The sequence below is a fragment of the Psammomys obesus genome, unplaced genomic scaffold (genome assembly GCF_907164565.1).
Source record: "Psammomys obesus unplaced genomic scaffold, mPsaObe1.curated_primary_1811, whole genome shotgun sequence".
Classification (NCBI taxonomy): domain Eukaryota; kingdom Metazoa; phylum Chordata; class Mammalia; order Rodentia; family Muridae; genus Psammomys; species Psammomys obesus.
In genome coordinates this window covers 38575312-38597980 of record NW_026596079.1, presented here as the reverse complement: position 1 = coordinate 38597980, position 22669 = coordinate 38575312, and the positions used below count along the sequence as shown (strand labels likewise).

Here is a 22669-nt window from a genome sequence, read left to right as displayed (position 1 = left end):
TGTGTGTGTGTGTGTGTGTGTGTGTGTGTGTGTGTGTGTGTGTGTGTGTACATTCTACTCATACAGGACTATATATTCCGTGATTTTCCCATAAATTTGAAAAGGTTTGTAGGTGACTGGTGTACTTTTGTATCTTTCATCGTGCTAGGCAGAAAGCAATATTCCTAATTAGAGGCTTATTGAGTAATACATTACATGATTAGCTAGGGCTTTCCACAGGAAATAGTAAATGTGAATTATTTTATTAAGAGAGATTATTCTTATTCCAGTTCCAAGAAACTTTGATCCTACCTTACATCCTTTTGAGGTCCCACGAGAATATGTAAGAGCTTTAAATGCTACCAAATTGGAACGAGTATTTGCAAAACCATTCCTTGCTTCCCTGGATGGTCACCGTGATGGAGTCAATTGCCTGGCAAAGCATCCAAAGAGCCTGGCTACTGTCCTTTCTGGGGCATGTGATGGAGAGGCAAGTGTCACTTTAAATCTTACTGTTTAACATATTCTATTGCAAACTTCTTTCCTTTTGACTATGCTCAGTTTGACTTAAGTTTAATTCTTAAACCTAAACTCTGACATAACATTTAGTAGTTTTTAAATCTAATCTTAAAATGGTAAAGTTCAATGGTGTAAGGTTCAATTTGACAGTACATAAATGTATCATGTTTATAATAAAGGTATTTGAATTTTTCATAGAAGTTGTTATTGATGGTTGAACACTAATTTCCTTTTTTGCTAAGAGAAGAGACTTTGAAACAATTTAGCATCAGCAGTATTTGACAGGTTGGATTTTCTGCTTGTTGATACATTTATAGATATGCAGTGCATTATTGTAATCCAAAGGATTTTGGTTTTCCTCCTGGGTAGTGTGAGTCATAGCCTTTTTAATGTGAGATTTCTAAAATATTTTTACATTTAGAGTTCACTAAAATTTCTGTTTTATCATAGGTTAAAATTTGGAACCTGACTAAACGAAAATGTATCCGAACAATACAAGCACATGAAGGTTTTGTAAGAGGAATATGCACTCGCTTTTGTGGGACTTCTTTTTTTACTGTAAGTGTACTGTTAACTCATTAAGTCTTTGACATTCACAGGAAAGATCTAATTGCATAAATTATTTTCAAGCTCATTTATTTGTTCCAAGGGCCTTTGAAGCTCGTGAGTACAAAAGAACATATTAACCCTTGAAAAGTCCAAGTTTTCTTTAAGCAATCTAGCCTTACTCATACTTACTGTACTTAACACCATTGAACTAATATTCTGAGCACTGAGTGGTGTGGTTAATGGGAATTCAGGCAATGATAGAACAATTATGTAACTTTCTATGGGAAACATTTAGTGCTAAGATGAATAATTTGTACTTCGTTAGCAAGGAATCACTGAAAAATATGTGCAGGGGGAAGAGTAAATATATAGCATATTTGCCATTTTGACCATTTTTGTGTATATAATTTAGTGACATTCAGTATGTTTGTATCATTGTGCTACCATCATTATCCACTTTCAGACCTTATTTGCCATTCTAAAACAATATTCATTAAGCAGTAGTTCCCATATTCCCCTCTCAGCCTAGGTAGTAACAACTGTTGTACTTTCTGTTGCTCTGGTTAACTATTTTAGATGCTCTGTATAAATAGAATCATATAGTTTTTGTATGTGTAGTTGCCTGACCTTACTCAGTTAGCATGGTGAAGTCAAGGTTATTGTGATGTAGCATATGTTAGAGATTTTTTGAGTCTGTATAATATTAACATTGATGCATATAATATACCACAATTTTTTACCCATTCATTAATCAATGAACTTTTAGTTTGTTTTCACTTTTTTGCTATTATATCATATTTTGTTATGAACGTTGATGTGTAAATACTAGTTCAAGTTTTGATGGTTTTATAAGAGGTGAACAAGAGATTCCCTGCTGTACTTTTAGATGATTGCTTTGAAGAAATTCTCAGTGTTGGCATAAGCTTATAGGCAATTCTCAGTGTTGGCATAAGCAATAATTTGGGGTTACCTAGTGAATAAAACCTACAAAAAATAGTGGTCAGAGTGAATATTTTGGAGGCTTGATGTGCCCTTCTCATGACTGAGAGGTACACTGGAAGATAGTCGTTCATGCTATAGAAAAGGAGAAGTCAGCAGCTGTCAGCATGTTTAGAGGGGGGGGGAAGGGTCTGGTGTGAGGAACTGGACTCAATACAGGTTATTTGAGTAAAGCTGACTGTCCTTTATAGAGGAAGTTCTAGGACTTAGAAGAAAAGTCAGAACTTAGAAAATTAATGATTGAGATTCTAGTATGACATCAGTATGAGGAAAATATAAAAACATAAAGATGTAATGAATGTGGCACTGCAGAATGCCTCTCTTTAACTAGGAAAGCATTTAGTAGCCATAGAGCAGATAGAACTGCATGACCAGAGAATGTACTGTATATGGTAAAAGGAATTGGGTAGCAGGTAGAGCTGCTGCCAGCTAAGACTTCTGTTCAGCCAGTTAGTGTTTCTCTGGATATCTGAATTGATGTTGTAATAATATCATAGCATTTTTTTCTCCTTTTGTGGAGCTGGGGATCAAACAGTATTGTGCATGCTAGACAAGTCTCTATCACTAAACTTGATTCTCAGCCCTACTTACTGTATGATTGGGGGGGTTGCCTTTTTTTAAGCATTCAAAATGAATAAAGTCTTCTTTACAATATATAACTTAGGTGTCCATCAACAAGTAAATAAGGAAATTTTAGTGTGTAGATGTTGCAAAATACTACTGAACCATAAGAAAAAGGGGAAATCCTGTCTTTTGCAGCAGTGTAGATGGATGTTATGCTGTGTGATACAAGCCAGCCACAAAAAGAACACTATAGTGTCTCACTTTTATATAAGCTATAAAAGGTGAAACATTTTACTTCTAGATTGGGAGTTACAAGGGAAGAGGCTGAGAAGATGTTGTTCCAAGAATATAACCTTTGAAACAGGCAGAAGAAGTAAATGCCTGTAAAGTATTAATAGAAATTACATTTTAAATTAAAACCAGGAATATGGTACATTTTGAACATGACTAATTAAAAAAAATCTAAAATTCAGAACACTCTTTTGACCCATCAGCATGATGCCAGAGTGAAAGACTATAAAACTACTTCATACACAACGTATTAAGAATATTGTATGAAGTTATCTTCAGATCATAGGTCTGAAGTTTGGCTTAGAGTCTCCTTCCTAAGGAGCTCATCAGGTTCCTAGGTGTGAGTGCTCCAAAGTCTAGTGCACTTGGTCCCAAGTTCTTCAGATAAGGCTACTAACTGTTATGTAGTACTACATACATGGTTTGTGTTATTAATCATAAGCCTAATTATATTATGCATACTAAGTTGAATTTTGTCACAAACATGGCCATCAGATATCCAAGTCTAAATTGCCACAATTTTTTGACTCACTTTGATTTTGGCTGAGGTGACACCATTATGTTTTCATAACTCTGTAACTTTAGCACAGTGGGAAAAAAAAATTATCTTGTGGGGTGTTAAGAACTTCCCTGGAGGTCTGTATGTAGTTCAGTTTGAAAGCCATGAAATTAATAGTTTCTGGAGTTGTGTGACATACAGAGAAGGGCTTTGTCTACTTTAAGATGGTATAAAAAGCCTTCTCGAAAGCATTTACATCTTTTTTTTTCCTTTTCTTTTTTACATTTGAAATGATCTGAAATTTATTGTATGTGGCATCAGATTGGCTCAAACTTATTTTGTTCATCTTTGTGTGTATGTGGTGTGCATGTATATGTATTCGTAAGAATTAGCATTGTTTAGAGACCTCAGTATCAACCTCCGATCCTAAGAATGTTCCTCAATAGTTCTGACTAAAGGGCTAGTCTTACTAGCAATCTTGCTCTTGGGATCCCCTGATTCTGAATTCTGAGGCTGAAATTACTAGTCAGCTGCCATGCTCACACAGTGCTTACATGGGTTCGAGGGATTGATCTACTTGTTTGCAGGGTAAATGCTTTCTGTGTTTTGTTTTGGGACAGGGTCTTACTATGTAGCCTTGACTTGCCTGAAATTCACTATGTAGACATGGCTGGCCTCAAACTCACAGAGATCCACCTGCCTCTGCATCCTGAGAGCTGGGATTAAAATGTGCCCCCACACTGGCAAAAGAGATTTAAAAACAAAGACTATTTTATGTCTCTGTGTGTACCTTGAGTATAATGTACATGTACCACATGCGTGCAGGTAAGGTCAGAAGAAGGCATTTGATCCTCTACAGTTAGAGGCAGTTGTGAGCCGCCTGATATGGATCCTGGAAACCCAAACCTAGACCTCTGCCAGAGCACCAAGAGTTCTTAACCTCTGAGTTACCTCTCCAGCCCAGCCCCCTTCCTCAATGCTTGTTGTTTTGAGATAGGATAGTGAGTTACCCTCCACCTCACCATGGAGCCTATATGGGCCTTGAACTCACCATCCTCCTGCTGTAACCTTCTGCATGCTGAAATTATAGGTGGGTGCCAACATGCCAGGCTCAAAACTTTCTAAATGATTCATCTTATATTCTAATACTCATTTTATTATAATATATTCTCTTTCTGATTTGAAATACTATTCTTATATGACCTAACTTTGCTCTGTTCTTTTCATTTTGCTTTACTCATACTGTTTTGTTTCATTTTTTAATTTTTTGTTTTGTCTTTTAAATTTTTTATTAATAAAAATTTATTCACTTTGTATCCCAGCTGTAGCCCACTCCCTCATCCCTTTCCAGTATTGCCCTCCCTTCCTCTTCTCTTCTCATGCCCCTCCCCCAGTCCACTGATAGGGGAGGTCCTCCTCCCTTTCCATCTGACCCTAGCCTATCAGGTTTCATCAGGACTGGCTGCATTATCTTCCTCTGTGGCCTGGTAAGGCTGTCCTTCCCCCTCAGGGGAAGGTGATCAAAGAGCAGGCCACTGAGTCCACCTCAGAGACAGCCCCTGTTCTATTACTAGGACACCCACTTGGGAGACTGAGCTGCCATGGGCTACATCTGTGCAGGGATTCTAGGTTATCGCCATGCATGGTCTTTGGTTGGAGAATCAGTCTCAGAAAAGACCCTTGTGCCTAGATTTTTTGGTTTTGTTGCTCTCCTTTTGGAGCTCCAAAGATTCCCTGCACTCTGCCCAAAGTTTGGCTATCCGTCAACATCTGCTTTGATACCCTGCTGGGTAGAGTCTTTCAGAGTCCCTCTGTGGCTAGGCTCCTGTCTTGTTCCTTGTTTTCACCCTCTTCCGATGTCTATCCCATTTGCCTTTCTTAGTGAGTTTTGATCATCTTATCCAGGGTCTTCCTTCTTGCTTAGCTTCTTTAGGTGTACAGATTTTAGTATGATTATCCTATATTATATGTCTAATATCCACTTATAAGTAAGTACATACCATGTGTGTCTTTCTGCTTCTGGGATACCTCACTCATAATGATCCTTTCTAGTTCCTACCATTTGCCTGCAAATTTCGTGATTTCCTTGTTTCTAATAGCTGAGAGGTATTCCACTGTGCAAATGTACCACAATTTCTGTATCCATTCCTCAACTGAGGGACATCTAGATTGTTTCCAGATTCTGGCTATTATGAATAAAGCTACTACAAACATGGTTGAGTAAATGTCCCTGTTGTGTACTTGAGCATCTTTTGGATATACACCTAGAAGTAGTATAGCTGGATCTTGAGGAAGCACTATTCCTAATTGTCTGAGAAAGTGCCAAATTGATTTCCAAAGTGGTTGTACAAGTTTACATTCCCACCAGCAATGGAGGAGGGTTTTTTATTTTATATGTTTTATGTGTTTGTTAGAATTCTTTGTTATGATAAAGTTGTAGAAAATAAATGCATCAATAAGCATGATAATGAAAGAAGGGTACATGTGTTACTATATGAAATGATACATTTGCAATTTGATATATGTGTTTACAACTATTAGTCTTTAAAATCATATAATAACTGTATCTAGGTTGGTGATGACAAAACTGTGAAGCAGTGGAAAATGGATGGACCGGGCTATGGAGAAGAAGAGGAGCCACTGCATACAATATTAGGAAAGGTACAAAAATACATTGATTAATTCTTATCCTGTTAAAATTCTTTGTCTTTTTTTGTAATTAGTTTTAATAATTGGCCTGCTAAAACAACGTTTAAATGCAACATTTTATGTAATTAAAGTTATTTGAAGTTAGAGAATATGAACAGCTCTGTGGTATTAATTGTAGTAGAGTTTGATTTCTCTTTAGCTAATACTGGCCATGTTAGACATTGCCAGTCATACAGTATTTCTTAAAGGAAGGCATGGAAGAAACTGTAAAGTAGATGTTAGGAAAATAATTGCTTAGTGTCTGTCTGGTTTATATCATCAGAGATCTTATGCAAAGCTCAGAGTTCTGAAAGAAACATGGAGTGGTATCTGCTTCTTGTATATTCTTACACTTCTCACATATTGTTCTCCAAGTGAGACAGGGTCAGTTACAACATAAGTGTGATTTAGTCTGTTGGCTTACACATGTTTTTGTGTAATGAATGCTGATGTTTTTACATTAAGCAGGCAAAATTCTGAAGTTTGGCTTAACTTTAAATACGTGCATTTTAAAGGCTCACTACTTTATTTCATTACGTATTAGTTTATATTTAGGTGCTCCCTCAGGTGTCGACAAGCTCAGAGTATTTTTAGAGGGAGATAGGTGTGGATATGTGTACAAGATGGAAAATTTTCCAGGTGCTAACAAGTTAGGAATTCAAAAAAAAAATGTGTTTTTGTGAAATATCTTAGCATTTTAGTATACCTTTTTGCCCTTTAATGAAGGGCTTCAAACAATTTCTTTGACTTACCACAGGAAGACAACCGTATCAACATGGTGTCTTTTTCCAAGGTGAAGCTTATATTCTGGATATGCTAATCTTGTGACTTCTCCAAATGTAGGAAACTTGGTTGCACAGTTTGGGAGAAAGGGTACTGGGAAAAGAGGAAAGAAGTTTCATTATAGCAAGGATTTCTTTTAAAACAAAACAAAAACCATTTAAAATATGCTGATTTAAAGTAGTAGTGAGCAACTGTAAAACTCTGTTTGCTTTTGAAGACAGTGTACACTGGCATTGATCATCACTGGAAAGACCCTGCCTTTGCCACGTGTGGACAGCAAGTAGACATTTGGGATGAACAAAGAACCACCCCTATGTGCTCAATGAACTGGGGATTTGACAGCATAAGTAGTGTCAAGTTTAACCCTATTGAGGTAATGTTCTTTTTAAAATGTATGTTCTGCCATTGTTTATCATGAAGTTTTAGTTCTGTTTAGGAAACATTTTCTACATTTTAATGGTTTTTTAGCACTTGATGAGTTTTCAGGGTTATATCGGGGTTCTGTGAAATTTCACCGGCTTGTTGGAGTATTAAGTATATACTTGCCTCTTCCTGGTTTTGTTTTTGAGACAGATCTTGGGTGGCACAGACTGGTCTACAAATTGTTTCTTTTTGCCTAAGCCTTGCATTACCTTGACTTTCATGTGCTTCCACACTCGTGTTCCATCAGATTGTGCTAGTGCACTTTGATGTTCCTGTTTCTTAACCCTCTTGGAGGCCACGAGAATGAGCATTGAGCACAGTCATATGGGTACTTAATGCTTCATAATAATATGCTTGGCCACTCCTTGGACTGCATGACAATTACAGTTATAAGGTTTTGGGGTTTTGCTTTGCAGTCTGAATTTATTCCCCGTTTCTTCCTGGTCTAAATGCAGATTTGGAGATCAGCTCTTGCATGCTATTTGTGTGTGAAGTCAGGAAGAGAAAGGCTGACCTGGAGGCTAGTGTGTCCTTGACTCCAGACCTTTCTGTGATCTTTTTCTAGATACATAACAATAAGTGGCCCTCAGTGTCCAGAAAACTCAGTCAAGATGCTTTTTCTTCCATTTCAGTGTTAAAAGGAAGTTACCATGTTAATTTCTGTGGAAGAAAATCCTGAAATGCAGATTTTATATTCTCAGAGACCCAACATGGGCAGAGGATAATGATTACTCATGATTGGGACATGATGTGCTGCAGTACAGTGTGCTGGCTTGAAGTGTTGCCAAGAGGCAAGCAGACAAGGCTCCCCTGCGCTAGCATGTGCCTGTGTATACCCTTGTGCATGAGGATTAGAGCAGGGCTGCCCGTGTATCCTACTGCGTATTGAAAAGTCTTACTGGAACACAAGCAGACCCTCACACTGTACTGTCTGCCGCTGCTTTTATGCCATGGTAGGAAAGGTGAATACTTGCTCTGGGCAACACATGGCGCATAAAGCCCAAAATACGTTCTTGCTGGCTTTCCGTGGGAAAAGTTTGCTGATCCCTAGTCTGGGATTTCCGTCTGAACTCTGTTCCTCCTGTATTCACTTTGGTAGTGGAAGTGAGGTCTGGTCTTAACAGGTAAGCCAGCTTTACTAGCATGACCACAGACACTAAAAAGAGCAAGCTGCAGATACAAATAATGTGTTAATTCGTGTACTTGGGACAGAGCTAAAGCCTGCCTTCCCCCCTACCTTATCAAAGTCATAATCCTCTGTACTTATTTTAAATGAGATTTATTCTATCTCTGATTGTACTTAATAGGTTTATTATGAACATAAATTGTGATGATACATATGAACATTTTAAAGAAGTGTTACCTATTTCCAAGACAGCAGTTTGTCACTATCAGAACAACAGTAAACAGACAGATAATGATTCTACTTTTTCAAGGGACAAATATTTTATTTTCCTGTTTTGATGAACAGGTCAGAAGAGCTGATGGCCAATTGTAAAATCATAATTACTGGTCATGGCCTGTTGACCTTGTTTTTCAAACTTGCCTATTTAATAGCTCTATTTGTCCACTGGCTTTTGTTTTTTATTATTAATCTTATGAATTGACTTAGTGATAAAAGCAAACGATGTGCATGTCTTTTATCCTGTATTAAGTTAATGGAAAGGGCAGGAAAGATTGCTGTGAGCAAGTAGAGTGTAGTTACTTCCTCTAGTCATTAATAATTAATTTTCTGTTAAAATATTGAAGCCTAAAATTCTGGTAAAGCCGGAAATTATTGCGGAGTTATTACATTTTGCAGTGTGATAGTTTACATTCATTCTAGGTAGAACTTTTTGCTATGTTCAGATCAAAGTCTTTGTTTTAGAAATTGACCCTGGTGTTACACAAAGGTAACATTATGAAAAGCCACTAAAGGTTAAGAGGTTAAAGGGCTACTAAGGGAGGTCACAGAAACGGCAATTGAGACAAACGTTTGAGAAGAAGGGAGCCCAGGTCATGGATTTAACATTAGCTTATGGTGTTTTATTTAAACTGTGTGCACACAGTAGGAGTCAGCTGGCCATAGAGCTATTTAGTAAATAACTCTTGCTGCTCTGTTTGCAGAAGGAAGGTAGCATTAGGCAGAAGCCAAGAGTTGCAGTACCTGGAACCGTGCATGAAGAGTAATGTTACTGAGAGTGGGCTCAGGAGTTGGATAAGTGGCTCAGTGGGTAAAAGTGCCTGCTGTATAAGCATGTGGACTGAATTTGGATTCCAGCACCCATGTAAAAGCTGAGCATGGTGGTGTGCCTATAATCTGTGTTAGGGGTGGAGACAGGTATTCCAGGATTCACCGGTCAGCTCTTCTAGCCAAAATGGCAAGCTTCAGGCTCGGGAGGGGGGTGCAGAAGAGATAAAACTTAGTGGTTCGGAGTACTTGATAGTCTTGTAGAAGACCTGGGTTGGGTGCCCAGCACACACATGGTGGCTCAAGGCCGTCTGTAATTTCAGTTCTTTTGAGTCCAGTGGCACCAGGCACTCACCCTGAAGCCTGAGTTTGATTCCTGGAACCCATATGTTAGAAGGAGAGAACTCATACCTGTAACGTTGTTTCCTGGTGACCACAGCCATGGAGATCACATGCATGCACTAAAGAAATAATGTGGAGAGTGAGAGAAGAGCACAGCTGACTTCCAGTTTCCATAGGCAGGCCAAGCAAGTCCACTCACAAACACACCTACGTACCCCCCCATGCACAGGGTAGAATCAGGGCTCTGTGGGATGATAGCTTATTTTCACACAACACCAAGGCTGTTTAAAGTTGTGTCTGTGTGTTTAAAATTGACTTGGCAAGGTGTGGTGGTACATGCCTATGATCCAAGCAGTTTGGAGACTTACGACAGGAAGATCACAAGTTTGAGGCTATCCTGGACAACATAGTGAGATAGAGGCTCCTGTTGGAGGGAGGGAGGGAGGAAGGAAAAAGGAAAAGGAAGATACGTAAACACATGGCTCAGTAGATGGCTCGGGATAAAGTGCCCACTAAGCAAGCATGAGTACTTGAGTCTGGCTCTCCAGCACTCAGGTAAAAGCTGGATATCCGAGTGCATGTCTGAACCTCAGTGCTGTGGAGAGCTGAGGTAGGCAGATTTTCCAGAACTTGCTGCCAGCCAGTGTAGCCAAATTGCTGACCTTCCAGTGCAGTAAGGGACCGCATTACAAAGAATAAGGTAGAGAGTAGTAGAGGAAGACATCCAGTATTGACCTCTAATCTCCACACATGCCTTTACTCACATGTGCATGCACAGCAAAATGTACCCATAAGCCATGCATAGCTGAGGCATATGCGTGCGTGCGTGCACACACGTGTGCACACGTCACACACAGCTGGGTGAAGAACGTGCCAGATTTCTACAGCATTCATGAATAAAAGGAAATGTTTAACTTCTAATAAAGCAGAATTTGAGTTTTTAGGAAATACTGTAATGTAGAGCATTTAAACAACTGTTTGAATCCTCCCAAGTTGTCACAAAAGGTACATTCTCATATTACAGTGATATTGCTATAATTTTAAAAAATAACTAGCCTTAAATGTCAAAAGGCACAAAATTGTTTATACTTTTGATTCACTAATTCTACTCCTGAAATTTTATGTTAAGGAAACAATTCAAAAGAAGAGTTTAAATGTCTGAAAATGTTTACTGAAGTGTTATTTATAATGGTTAAAAGCAGTAACTAAGTCTTAAGTTGAAGAACAGGCAGGTAAGTAAAATTTGTTCTGCTATAAATATAGGACACACTATATTTTAAAACACATGCATGGAAATTTAACCATGAAAATACTTGACTTAACTGAGATTATGGGTGATATTCTCATAAAACGGATTAAGTGGTTTTAATCCTGAGGGTTTAACATAAATATTAAAGATAATTAAGTAGTTTGTGCTTTGAATAGACATCATTTGCTTTTAAGGCTGACTTTTAATTGGTGATTGTTACACTTATTTTTAGACATCTCTCTTGGGAAGTTGTGCTTCTGATAGGAATATAGTTCTGTATGATATGCGGCAAGCTACTCCTTTGAAAAAGGTGGGTTTTATTCTTGTCTTTGTTTTATACAAATAAGGTAGTCTGTATATCAAGTGACTGAAAAAAAAAAAATGAAACCAGTATTTCACAGTTCTGTTTTTCTTCACTGAGCTGTTCTTTAACCCAGAGTGATGGTAATAGCGTCCAACTCTCTATTGATTTTAGACTCTATTCCTTTGTGACTTTGATAATGCTAGTACATTTTAGGCATTTAAGTAGCACTTGCTAACTTGAAACTTTTAAAATAAAAGATATTTCATTGCATTGCTTAATATGTACTAACTGCAGCTGGACACTTGATTATCGGATGACATACGAGTTTATTCAGAACAGTTTTAGAACTCATTCACGTAATGAACTATTTTAATTATGTACTGATGCTAGTTTAACTTTGCTTAGACAAGCACTATTTTGTTGATGAGAATCTTTTCGGTAGTCATTTCATTCGCCATGGTCATTTCAGGGCTTAAATATCAAAGCTACTCAGATAATTAGGAATAGTGCTACCTCAAGATCCAGCTATACCACTCCTAGGCATATATCCAAAAGATGCTCAAGTACACAACAAGGACATTGGCTCAACCATGTTTGTAGCAGCTTTATTTGTAATAGCCAGAACCTGGAAACAACCCAGATGTCCATCAACAGAGGAATGGATACAGAAAGTGTGGCATTTTTACACAATGGAATACTGTGTATTCAGTAATACTCAGCAATCAAAAACAAGGAAATCATGAAATGTGCAGGCAAATGGTGGGATCTAGAAAAGATCATTCTGAGTGAAGTATCCCAGAAGGAGAAAGACAAACATGGTATATACTCACTTATATAGACCTATAAGATAGGATAAACAAACTAAAATATGTACACCTAAAGAAGATAAACAAGAAAGAGGTCCAGAGGTAAGATGATCATTCCTCATCTAGAAAGACAAAGGGGATGGACATTGGAAATAGGAGAAAACAAGTAACAGGACAGTAGCCTACCACAGAAGGCACCTGAAAGACTCTACCTAGCAGTGTATCAAAGCAGATGCTGAGACCCATAACCAAACCTTCGGCAGAGTGTAGGGAATCATATGAAGGAAGGAGGAATTAGTATATCCTAGAGGGGACAGGGAGCCCCACAAGGTCCAAATATATCTGAGCACAGGAGCCTTCTGTGAGACTGTTTATCCAACCAAGGACCATACATGGATATAACCTACAACCCCTGCTCAGACATAGCCCATGGTAGCTCAGTATCCAAGTGGGTTCCCTAGTAAGGGGGACAGGAATTGTTTCTGACATGAACTCATGAGCTTCCCCTCCCCCCTGAGAGATGAGCAGCCTTGCTAGGCCACAGATAAGGACATTGCAACCATCCTGAAGATACCTGATAAACTAGGGCCAGACGGAAGGAGAGGAGGACACCCCCTCTCAGTGGACTTGGAAGGGGGCAGGGAGGAGAGGAGAGGAGGGAGGGAGGGGAGGATTGGGAGGGAAAGAGGGAGAGGGCTACAGCTGGGATACAAGTGAATGTATAAAATTATTTAAAAATAAAAAAAATATTTAAAAAATATCAAAGCTATTCTTATACTGACTTTCAAGAGAGAGAAATATTGTTTGCATATGGAATAGACTACCATTTTAAGCAGAGTATGAAGTTGAACTCAAGCATTTGTAGTATTGTTAGGGCACAAGAAGGGCTATATATCTATCATTTATGCACCATGAATCCATTGGCACAGTGCACATATAAATTGGTTGTTTTTGTTTTTCAGCTAGATGTGGTGATTCAGGTTTGCAGTCCTAGCATTTGATAGGTAAACAGAGGAGAATCAGGTCATACTTGAAACACAGACTAGTCTGGGCTCTATAAGACTGTCAGAAGAATATGAAAAAACAAAACATTTTGTAATATGTTGATAAATTCAATAGTATCAAAAGTAGGAAGAAAGATTAGCGTATTCATTAAGAGTATAAAATTCATTTGTGTGATATATAAACTTCATTGTCTGTATTTCTTTTTTAAAATGATATTATTGCAGTATATTTATGGAAATGAAGTATGATGCATTTCATCGTTTAGAATTCAGAATGCTGACATGAAGTTCTAATTTACTAAATAATAGTTTGACAATGCAAACATCTACATACGCAGTCTGTTTCTAGTGGAGTTACATTAGTTGTAAATTGAAAAAAAATTATAACTTGACATTCAGTACACTTATAATCTGAGCCCAGTTTTTATTCCATCCATTTGTTTGTTTTAAACAGTGAAACAGTGCTTAATTGGGGCTTGTCACATGTACATAGTAATGGACACTGCTATTTTATCTTGTTTTTTTGTTGTTATTTATTTATTTTCAAGACCCCTTTCTCATTATGTAGCTCTGGCTGTCCAGGATCTCACTGTGTAGATCAGGTTAACCTCAAACTGACAGAGGTCTGCCTGCCTCTACCACCTAGTGTGGGATTAAGGGCGTGTGCCACCACACCCAGTTTTATTATTATTATTTTATTCTGCTAGGCTACTGTTGTTCTTTATTATTTATAGTAGTTCTCCTCCTCCCCAAGAAAGTACAGTTTTGAAAATATGAAAGGAGCAGTTAGTGGGAAAGTACCTGAGAACTAAGCTTTGTACAGTAAATAGATTTTTTCTTTCCTCCTCCCCAAATACCAATGCCTTGGATTGAGAAACACGAGAAGTTAGCAGTCATCAAAGGTCCTTTCAGATCTTGCTTCCCTTGTGAAACATTCCTTCTGAACTTTAACCCTAAGCTCACCATTAATTTTACACCTAACTTTTTATGTTGTAGTTTGTTGCTTTATTATTTGTATCTTTAAAAAAATTTCTTTTTAATGTATGCCTCACTTTTCTAACTGTATTGTTAGTCATTTGAGGATCAGGGGCCAGGTGTTAAGCATTGTTCTGTCCTTCGTACTTACACTTTGTTCTCAGAAAACAATCATTGACTTTTTTTCCCACTGCTCTGAATTGTGTACTGTGCATTAAAAGTATTTGCTTAAATCAGAAAAAAGTAGAAAATTTATTCAGTTTATATATATTAATTTTGTGGTCATAATGTACCCTCTCTTTCTCAGGTTATCCTGGATATGAGAACAAATACAATCTGTTGGAACCCTATGGAAGCTTTCAATTTTACTGCAGCAAATGAAGATTATAAGTAAGTGTCCCTCCTTCTAGAACCTTCCTCCTAACAAAAATGGCTCTGCCACATTGCCTTGGTAATACAGTATGTTTCACTTGCTAAGTATGCTTTCATATGCAAATTGGAAGCTGTTACTTGTTTTGCTAAAAATAATTTTCCAAATTAGAGAATTTTAGGAAAATATTTTCTCATATTTTAGAATAACTTAGACAATGAGTAATAAACTAACATCTTTGGGGAAGTCCTATTTGCACAGTTCATGAATATGACCATGCTTTTTCGCTTATGTACTAGTTATGGCTGCTTTCATGTTGTAATGCCTGAGTGGAGAGTTACGGCAAAGTCCTCATAGTTCACTTGACCAAACAGAGGAAATTGAACGGTCTCTTCTGTAGGCCATTAAATGATGGCAAGACCAGCAGGCGTGGTGCAGCACTACCTGCTTTCCTAGCACGGTCGTGCTTAAGGCAGGAAGATCGAATTGGAGCTGCCCAGAGTTACATAGTATGTTCAAGGTCAACTTGGATTATATAGGAAGATATTATTTCAGAACAAACAAACAAGAGCAACGAATGCTTGGCCCTACATGTTTTGTTAGAAAGAATATCTTCTTTACAGTTGTGACTCTTCATGTAGGTGATGTTTACATAGTCAAATTGTTTGCTGTCATTATTAAAGCATACAGAAAGTGGTAGTTCCGTTTTTAGCTTAATATTGGCATATATCTTCTGTGCCTGTAAAATTGGCTTAGCAGACTTATTTTGAACTGTGAAATATTATGATTCGTTATGTAATGCTTTACTCTTCTTATTGAAAAGTTGAACATTGGTTGTCTCATTTCATCTTTTTACTGTTGTTGTTAGGTAAGATGTATAACCAGAGAGATTAACCTAGTGAAACTTCTATGTCAGTCTTACTATATTATAATGCATTTTGATATTAATTAATTAGGTTTTTCAAGACAAACCGTGGCTGTCCTGGATCTCCCTTTGTAGACCAGGCTGGCCTCATAGAGATGCCCCTGCCTCTGCCACCCAAGTGCTGGGATTAAATGCATGCACCACCAACTGAACGGCTGTATTTATTATTAGTTTTAAATGTGTTCTTAATATAATTTTTGAGAAGGTACAAACTTGTTGGATTTGACTGTAACTGTGGTCTTTTCCTTCCAAATCCCAGTTCCAGAAATAATGATTCTGAATCTTTATTATTTATAAATAAATGCTACCAAGCCATAAGCTTTGGCTTGTTTCCTGACCAGCTTATAACTTACTTTACCCATTTATTCGACTCTGCCACAAGGCTGGTTACTTCTCAGTTTCATTCGTCTTCCATAGAATTCAGGCCAAATCTCCCCTCTCCATCTCAGAGTTATCTCTCCCTGCTGGAACTCCCACCTCCTATTTCCTGCCTTAGCTAATAGGCCAACAGCTTTTTATTGACAGGTGATGCTTCCATATAGTACACAAGAGAGTCTCTCTACATTTGACCTGGATATTTTCTGTATTTAAAATTTGTCTACCAGGGCAAGGAGAGATGCCTCAGCAGTTTAGAGGACTTGATCTTCTTCCAGATGACCCATGTTCTGTTCCCAGCACCCGCTATGGGCAGCTCACAATCCCCTGTTCTCCGGTTCCAGGGATCTGATGCCCTCTTCTGGCTTCTGAAGGCATCTGCACATATGTAGTGCACATACACATAAGGAAGCAAACACAAATATACACATAAATAAAAGATAAATAGTTTTTCACTGTGTCCAGTGTGTAGATTTTAAAGAGTAAATGGCAGTGTTGGCTCATACTCAGGAGTACTTTCATGCCACTGACAGAAATTTTCTCTCAGGATTTCCTATACTGAAATGAAGCGAGTTGATTCCTTAATTAGCCCCACCACACTGGAAGCCTTTGCTTAACTGTAATAGATGCTTTGAAATGAAATGGTGGTGTTGCAATTAAAGGCAGGAAAGACAAGAGTAATGCTGCAGCATAGTGGCCTCTCTGCTAAGAGTTCTAAAGTACATTGTGAACTAGCTGTTTGCCAAGATAACCTTTTTTCAGAGCCTCCTTGGAATTTCTCATTTCTTCCCTTGAGAAGAATTATATACAGTCCTTAAAACAAAACATATCTCTTATAAGAGATGGCTGCTAGTTTTTCATAATTGTCCTTATTTTTAAGATATGCTTGGTGGATATGATGGTATATGCCAATCATCATAGCACTGGTGAAGCTGGGACAAGAAGCTTGAGAAGTTCGGGGAAATTTTGGGTACATAGCCCAGTGAGGGCTACATCGAGCCTGTCTCAGACGGAAAGGATCTTGTTGTGCTTTCTGTGTTTTGTATCTTTGTTTTTCTTTAAATATTATAAAAATTTTGAATTAAAACTTAAATTCAGATCTAAAGCAGCTGATTATTATGGTAGAAAGTGAGCAAGTCATTTAAACTAACTCATTGCTATGTTTTTATTGTCTGTAAGAAAAGTTTAGAATAGATAACTGTTTGAAGAATTGCCATAACTCAGAACATTAGACAGTTCTGTCCACATGGATTGATTTCCTTGGAATTTGTACAAATTTATTATTTTCTTCCTCCATAGAATGACAAAATAATTTGTTAAAAAAGCAGTTTGCGACTTCTGTCCTCACAGGGCAGGGCAGCTCTCTGTTCCCTTCCACATTGTTTAGTGGAGATGTGTGTGTACATGTAATACATAGACCTTGTGTGGAGGTCAGAGGAAAGCTGTGGGAGTTGGCTCTCTCCTCCCACGTGGTTTCCAGGGATTCTGCTCAGGCCCACCAGTCTCAGTGGTGCACACCTTTATCCAATAAGCTGTCTCATCACTTAGCTTGTGTTTTGTTTTGTTTGGTGTGACCTACCAGGTAATAAGAAGTGTTGGTAATTTTCTCTGTGCCTAACCAATTTTCAGAGGCAGACTGCTTATCAAGAGGTTAGTTGTTTAGCTACTGTTCTTATTTTCACTAATGACTTTTAATACTGCATATGGCTTCCTTCTAGAAAATTGAGTCATACTTTAAACTGTTTACAGCTTGTACACCTTCGATATGCGTGCCCTGGACACTCCTGTGATGGTGCACATGGATCACGTCTCTGCAGTGCTTGATGTAGACTACTCCCCCACCGGGAAGGAGTTCGTGTCTGCCAGCTTCGATAAATCCATTAGAATCTTTCCTGTGGACAAAAGTCGAAGCAGGTATGTGCCTGCCACCCAGCAGCCACTTGTTTTGCATGATACTTGTTTAGTCTTGATAATCATTTTTCTTTCCTTAGAAAAAGGTTTGGCTGTGTGTATATGGTAGGGCTTATACATATGTATTGCTACATGGAGTGTAGATTTCCACTGTTGGCAGTTCAGGTGGTTGGTTTTATTGACTAGGAGATTAGTTCTGTATAATTAATAAACTTAACAAAAAATGTAGTTTGATGGTGAAGAACGCAGATAATTTTTTTTCTGAAAATAGTATTAAAAGCAATAAATAATACTCCCTGCTATTGTGTTTTGTACACTTTGAGGCAAAGGAGAAAGCAGTTTAGATCGTTAAGCTCATTTTCCTTCATTTTTTTTCTTAAGTCAGTACCTATGAAGTAATCCACATGAGATACTGGCTTAACCATACTGCTTAAGCCAATTAAAAGTTTTGAGTCATTTTATTAATGGCCAGACCAAGAGCTACTTCTAAATACATACTAAAATATAGAAAGAAAATAATCTAAATAAATATGTATACTTACATATATGCACACACATACATGCAAGTAAGTGTGTGTGTGTGTGTGTGTGTGTGTGTGTGTGTGTGAATATGTGTGTGAATGAGAATCCTTTCTTGGTTGAGTGGTCTAGGCATTCCTGACAAAATTGTAGTTAGGTGGAAAGGTGGTGGTGAAAGAAAATGGTGAGCCATTGCAGGTGGAAAATAGAAGGAGAATGTTAGTGTGGAAAGGAAGAAGACAGAACCTGTGTGGTGAGGATGAGAGGCAGTGAGCTCTGTTAGTGACCAGAGTCAGCACTGTAAAGCGTACCAGCTTTCCAGAGATGAAGCTTTCTGGAACCTTTTGTATCCCTTTAAGAACTCTGAAGAATGTTCACTTTGACATAGTTACTACAGGATGAAGATAGCACACCTTAATAGTGCAATAGTGAGACTTTAGGTCATTATTTCTGGACCCTTCTAGAAGAACGATGTTTGTTTTCCAGGGTACATCTTGGTTTATTCCAACTAGGAGAAAACTCTTGAGATTAAGGAGCTCCTTAATCTCAGCGTTCTGCAGTGTTGACCAGCATCTGCCCACCCAGAGAATGAACACCATCTTGAAGGTCTCAGTGTGGTGTCACTTGCCTCCCTCTTGTCCTAGCTGCATATTCGTACTACTAGGAGACCTCTCTTACAGCCATCCTGAGAGTGGAGAACCTTTTCTTCTTAGCCAGTCTGCTTATCTAGATTTCCCAGTGTTTTACCTTCTGATAGGTGCATCTTGTCTCCACTCTAATTTGAGGAAGCTACATTGATTCTCATGTCTTCTGTCATTAATTACCAGCAGATGATTGTCATCGCGGTTTAATTACAGATATGCTTGAGTCAGATGCATACTAATGAGAGTGTTGTGATGGTTTCAGTTATCACTGCCCATTACTCCTGGTATCTGCTGGAGTTGGTTCTTACATTGCTCTTATAATGACCTTGGTATTCCCCACATTCTTTTGCACAGTTTACAGTTTCCTATAAGATTCTTACACTTTTAGAAAGTGTGAAGAATCAAAAGACTCCATCATTTGTTTGACACCTAGCCTTCTAAAAGTGACAGGATCATACTAATATGTGTAAGCAAAGAATGGACAGAACAAGTCAGGAAGTGGAATGACTTGAAGTACATAGGAATAGGTATAGCTCAGGAGCCCAGGATGAGTTATTTCAAAGCCATATGAGCTACTGAATGCAGATCTAGCTACAAAGTTCAGCTGCTTACAGAACTGTAGAAAGGAATTCTTACACTCCATTGCGGACACTCCATTTCGGGAGGGTTTTGGCCTGGTATCGTTTGGACATACAGTCTTGGGAGTTTTACTTCTGTTGCGTTTAGATATCCATGTCACTCCCTCCTTCATCTGCTTGAGAGCTAGTTCCAGTTCTTGTCCCTGGTCTGCCCCTCCTGTCTGTCAGTGCCGAGCTTGTGTAACCGTGCTTACGAAGCACCCTGAATGTCTTTTAAGTGTTTACTCTTAAAGACTTCAAAGTGGTTAAAGTTTAGTCTTTAGTTTTGAGGTTTAGTTTTGTTTTAAGTTAACAGTGTCTTGTATTCCAGGCTGGCCTTAAACTTGGTTTATGACCAAAGATGACATTGAACTCCAGATCCTGCCTGCCAAGGGTTGAGATTACAGCATGTACCAGCATGCCTGGTTTTATGCAGTGCTGGGGAGCAAACCTAGGGCTTCATGCCTGCCAGGCAAACTGTCACCTAGCCCATGAAGTACACTTGGGGGTGGGGTGAGTAGCATGTGTCCCTCGAACAGTAGATTTGTTTTAATTGCTAAAAATACCTGTCTATTTATCGTGTATCTGCATGCTTGTGCATCTGCTGTGGTGTGCGTGTGTGTGGAGGTCAGAGAACAGCTGTGGGACTCAGTTCATTCTTTTCCTCAGTGCGGGTTCCAGGGCTTGTGCTCAATTCAGACTGGCTGCAGGTGCTTTACCCCCAAGCTTTTAAAGTTCAATAAAACATATTTGAAAGTTCTTTTCAATATTTACTAAACAAACAAGTAAAATCCATAGTATTCACATGAGAAAATAAATTTATTTAGAATATTTTTTAAGGTTTTTAAAGTGTCTCTTGACACTACTTTTAGTGAACTTAATAAATCTTGCATATTGCAAAAGAGCTGTTAAGAACTATATAGTTTACCACTGAGAAGGACGTTGAGTTGCTTAAATGATGAGCCATAGGTTTGACTGACTTCTTTGAGCAAGTTATTTTTTATGGTTACTGAAGCTTAATTGAATTTCCAGACATAAACTTGTGTGTGTGTGTGTGTGTGTGTGTGTGTGTGTGTGTGTGTGTGTGTATGTGTGTGTGTGTGTGTGTGTGTGGCAGATGGCTTTTAAGACAGTGAAGATGGTAAGAGATTAGCATACAAAAAGCAGAACATTGAAGAAAAGAAAAAGTATCTAATCCAAGCTTCCTTTTAGTAACCACTGTCCCTCTTTAAAAATGAAATCCTTCGATTTTTCTAACATTTAATACAGATCTTAGAAGCAATGAACAAGGCTAGTTTGTGCGTGCACTTTGATTTGCTTTTCCTGTGGTTTTTATTTTACTATGAATAGTTTGTTGGAATTGTTTCCTTTCTGTTATACTGTCTGCATTTTGACTCATTTTTTTCGTATTTGGAATTAAGAAGTCTCATCTTAATTTCTTTGACCTTTTACTTTTGGAATGCTCTTAACACTTCCCAATATAGTATCTCCTGTGAATTCACTTAGCATGTTTCACAGCATTTCCAAGTAGGTATGACTTGACATCGCCATTATTAAATGATTCTTAATTTATCAGACACTTTTGCAGCCCTCCCTGTGTTTTCACACATGTAAATAAACTCTCACTTCAATTAGGCTTTTTAAACAGCGAAGCGAAAGTCAGTGCTGGGTTCAGTACGCCAGGGTGTGCTCTTTGTAGTCCATTGCATTCATTTTCCCCCAGTGAAATTTCATTGAGGGGGAGAGTAGCTGTTGACCCAAATTAAACTGGGGATGAGTAAATATTTATTAAGAATAAGCCACTTCTAGCCAGTAGTGCTGGCACACTCCTGTAATCCCTGTACTTGGAAGACAGAGGTGGGCTGATCTTTAAGTTCAAGGCCAGCCTGGTCCACACAGGACTACACAGAGATACCCTATCTCAAAAAAGAAAAGAAACAAAAAGGAGAAGCAGCAGCCATTTCTTAAGCTTTCAAAATTATATTTGAATTGAAATTAATTTTGTTTGCATCTTAGCTTTCAGCACTTTTGTGGAGCTGTGCTTTTGCTTAATGTATTTATATTTCTATTATTAAATTAGAAAATTCATCAGGCCGTTTGTTTGTTTGTTTGTTTTAATTCCCAAGTACTTAGAATGTTAGTTAAGTTCAATGAAAATACAATGAAATTTCTTTTTGTGTTTCCTCAGGACACAAAAATGGTTTTCTGATCACTGGTAGGCAGTGGTTAAAGAAAATCTGTTGTAAACTCCTGAAGATACTAAATTAATTCCTCTCTGCAGGGAAGTATATCATACAAAGCGGATGCAGCACGTTATCTGTGTAAAATGGACTTCTGACAGCAAGTACATCATGTGTGGGTCTGATGAGATGAACATCCGTCTGTGGAAAGCTAATGCTTCTGAAAAGTTGGGTGTGGTAAGACCCATTTTTCTCTCATTGCCAAAAAATCAGGTTGCTATTTTATTGAGTATCATTGTAAAGAGTTTTATGAAGTACTTAATCAGGTTAATGCCACTGTGATGGAAAGTTAGCAACAAAACAGACAAGGGTACACTGGCACTTTTTTCCTCCTGGAGGCACCTTCAAGGCTGGGGAGATGACTCATTGGTAAAGTCTTGTTTGCAAGCCTGAGGACGTAAGTGTTATCCCCAGAGCCCACTGTTTTTCTCTTTTCTTTTTTCCTTTTCTTTTCTGTTCATGTTTTTAAAAAGCCAGACATAGACCATGTATGAATGTAACCTAGAACCTCTGCTCAGATGTAGCCTGTGGAAGCTCAGTAACCAATTGGTTTCCCATAGTGAGGGGAACAAGGACTATTTCTAACAGGAACTCAATGACTGGCTCTTTGGCCTCCCCACCCCCCAAGGGAGGAGCAGTCCTGTTAGGCCACAGAGGAGAGCTTTGCAGCCAGTCCTGAAGATACCTGATAAAACAGAGTCATATGAAAGGGGAGGACGTCCCCCCTATCAGTGGACTTGGCAAGGGGCACGGTGGAGATGAGAGAGGGAGGGACTGGGAGGGAATGAGGGATCGGGACAGGGCTGGGATACAGAGTTAATAAAATGTAACTGATAAGAAAAAAATAAAATTAAAAAAAAAAAAAAGCCAGACATAGAAGCAGGCCAGTACTCCCAGTGTCTTAAAGGAGACATGACTATCCCT

General features: G+C 38.3%; 1 protein-coding gene across 1 annotated transcript in view; it reads left to right on the top strand.

Annotated features, from left to right (window-relative positions):
* Positions 1 to 22669, top strand: part of Dcaf13 (DDB1 and CUL4 associated factor 13) — a 30955-nt gene that overhangs the window by 6128 nt on the left and 2158 nt on the right. Inside the window, exons 2-9 of the mRNA XM_055626661.1 lie at positions 270 to 469; positions 949 to 1056; positions 5972 to 6061; positions 7089 to 7244; positions 11288 to 11365; positions 14452 to 14534; positions 17564 to 17728; positions 21787 to 21922. Of these exons, the coding sequence (XP_055482636.1) occupies positions 270 to 469; positions 949 to 1056; positions 5972 to 6061; positions 7089 to 7244; positions 11288 to 11365; positions 14452 to 14534; positions 17564 to 17728; positions 21787 to 21922 (1016 nt within the window). The remainder of the gene's footprint in view (positions 1 to 269; positions 470 to 948; positions 1057 to 5971; positions 6062 to 7088; positions 7245 to 11287; positions 11366 to 14451; positions 14535 to 17563; positions 17729 to 21786; positions 21923 to 22669) is intronic.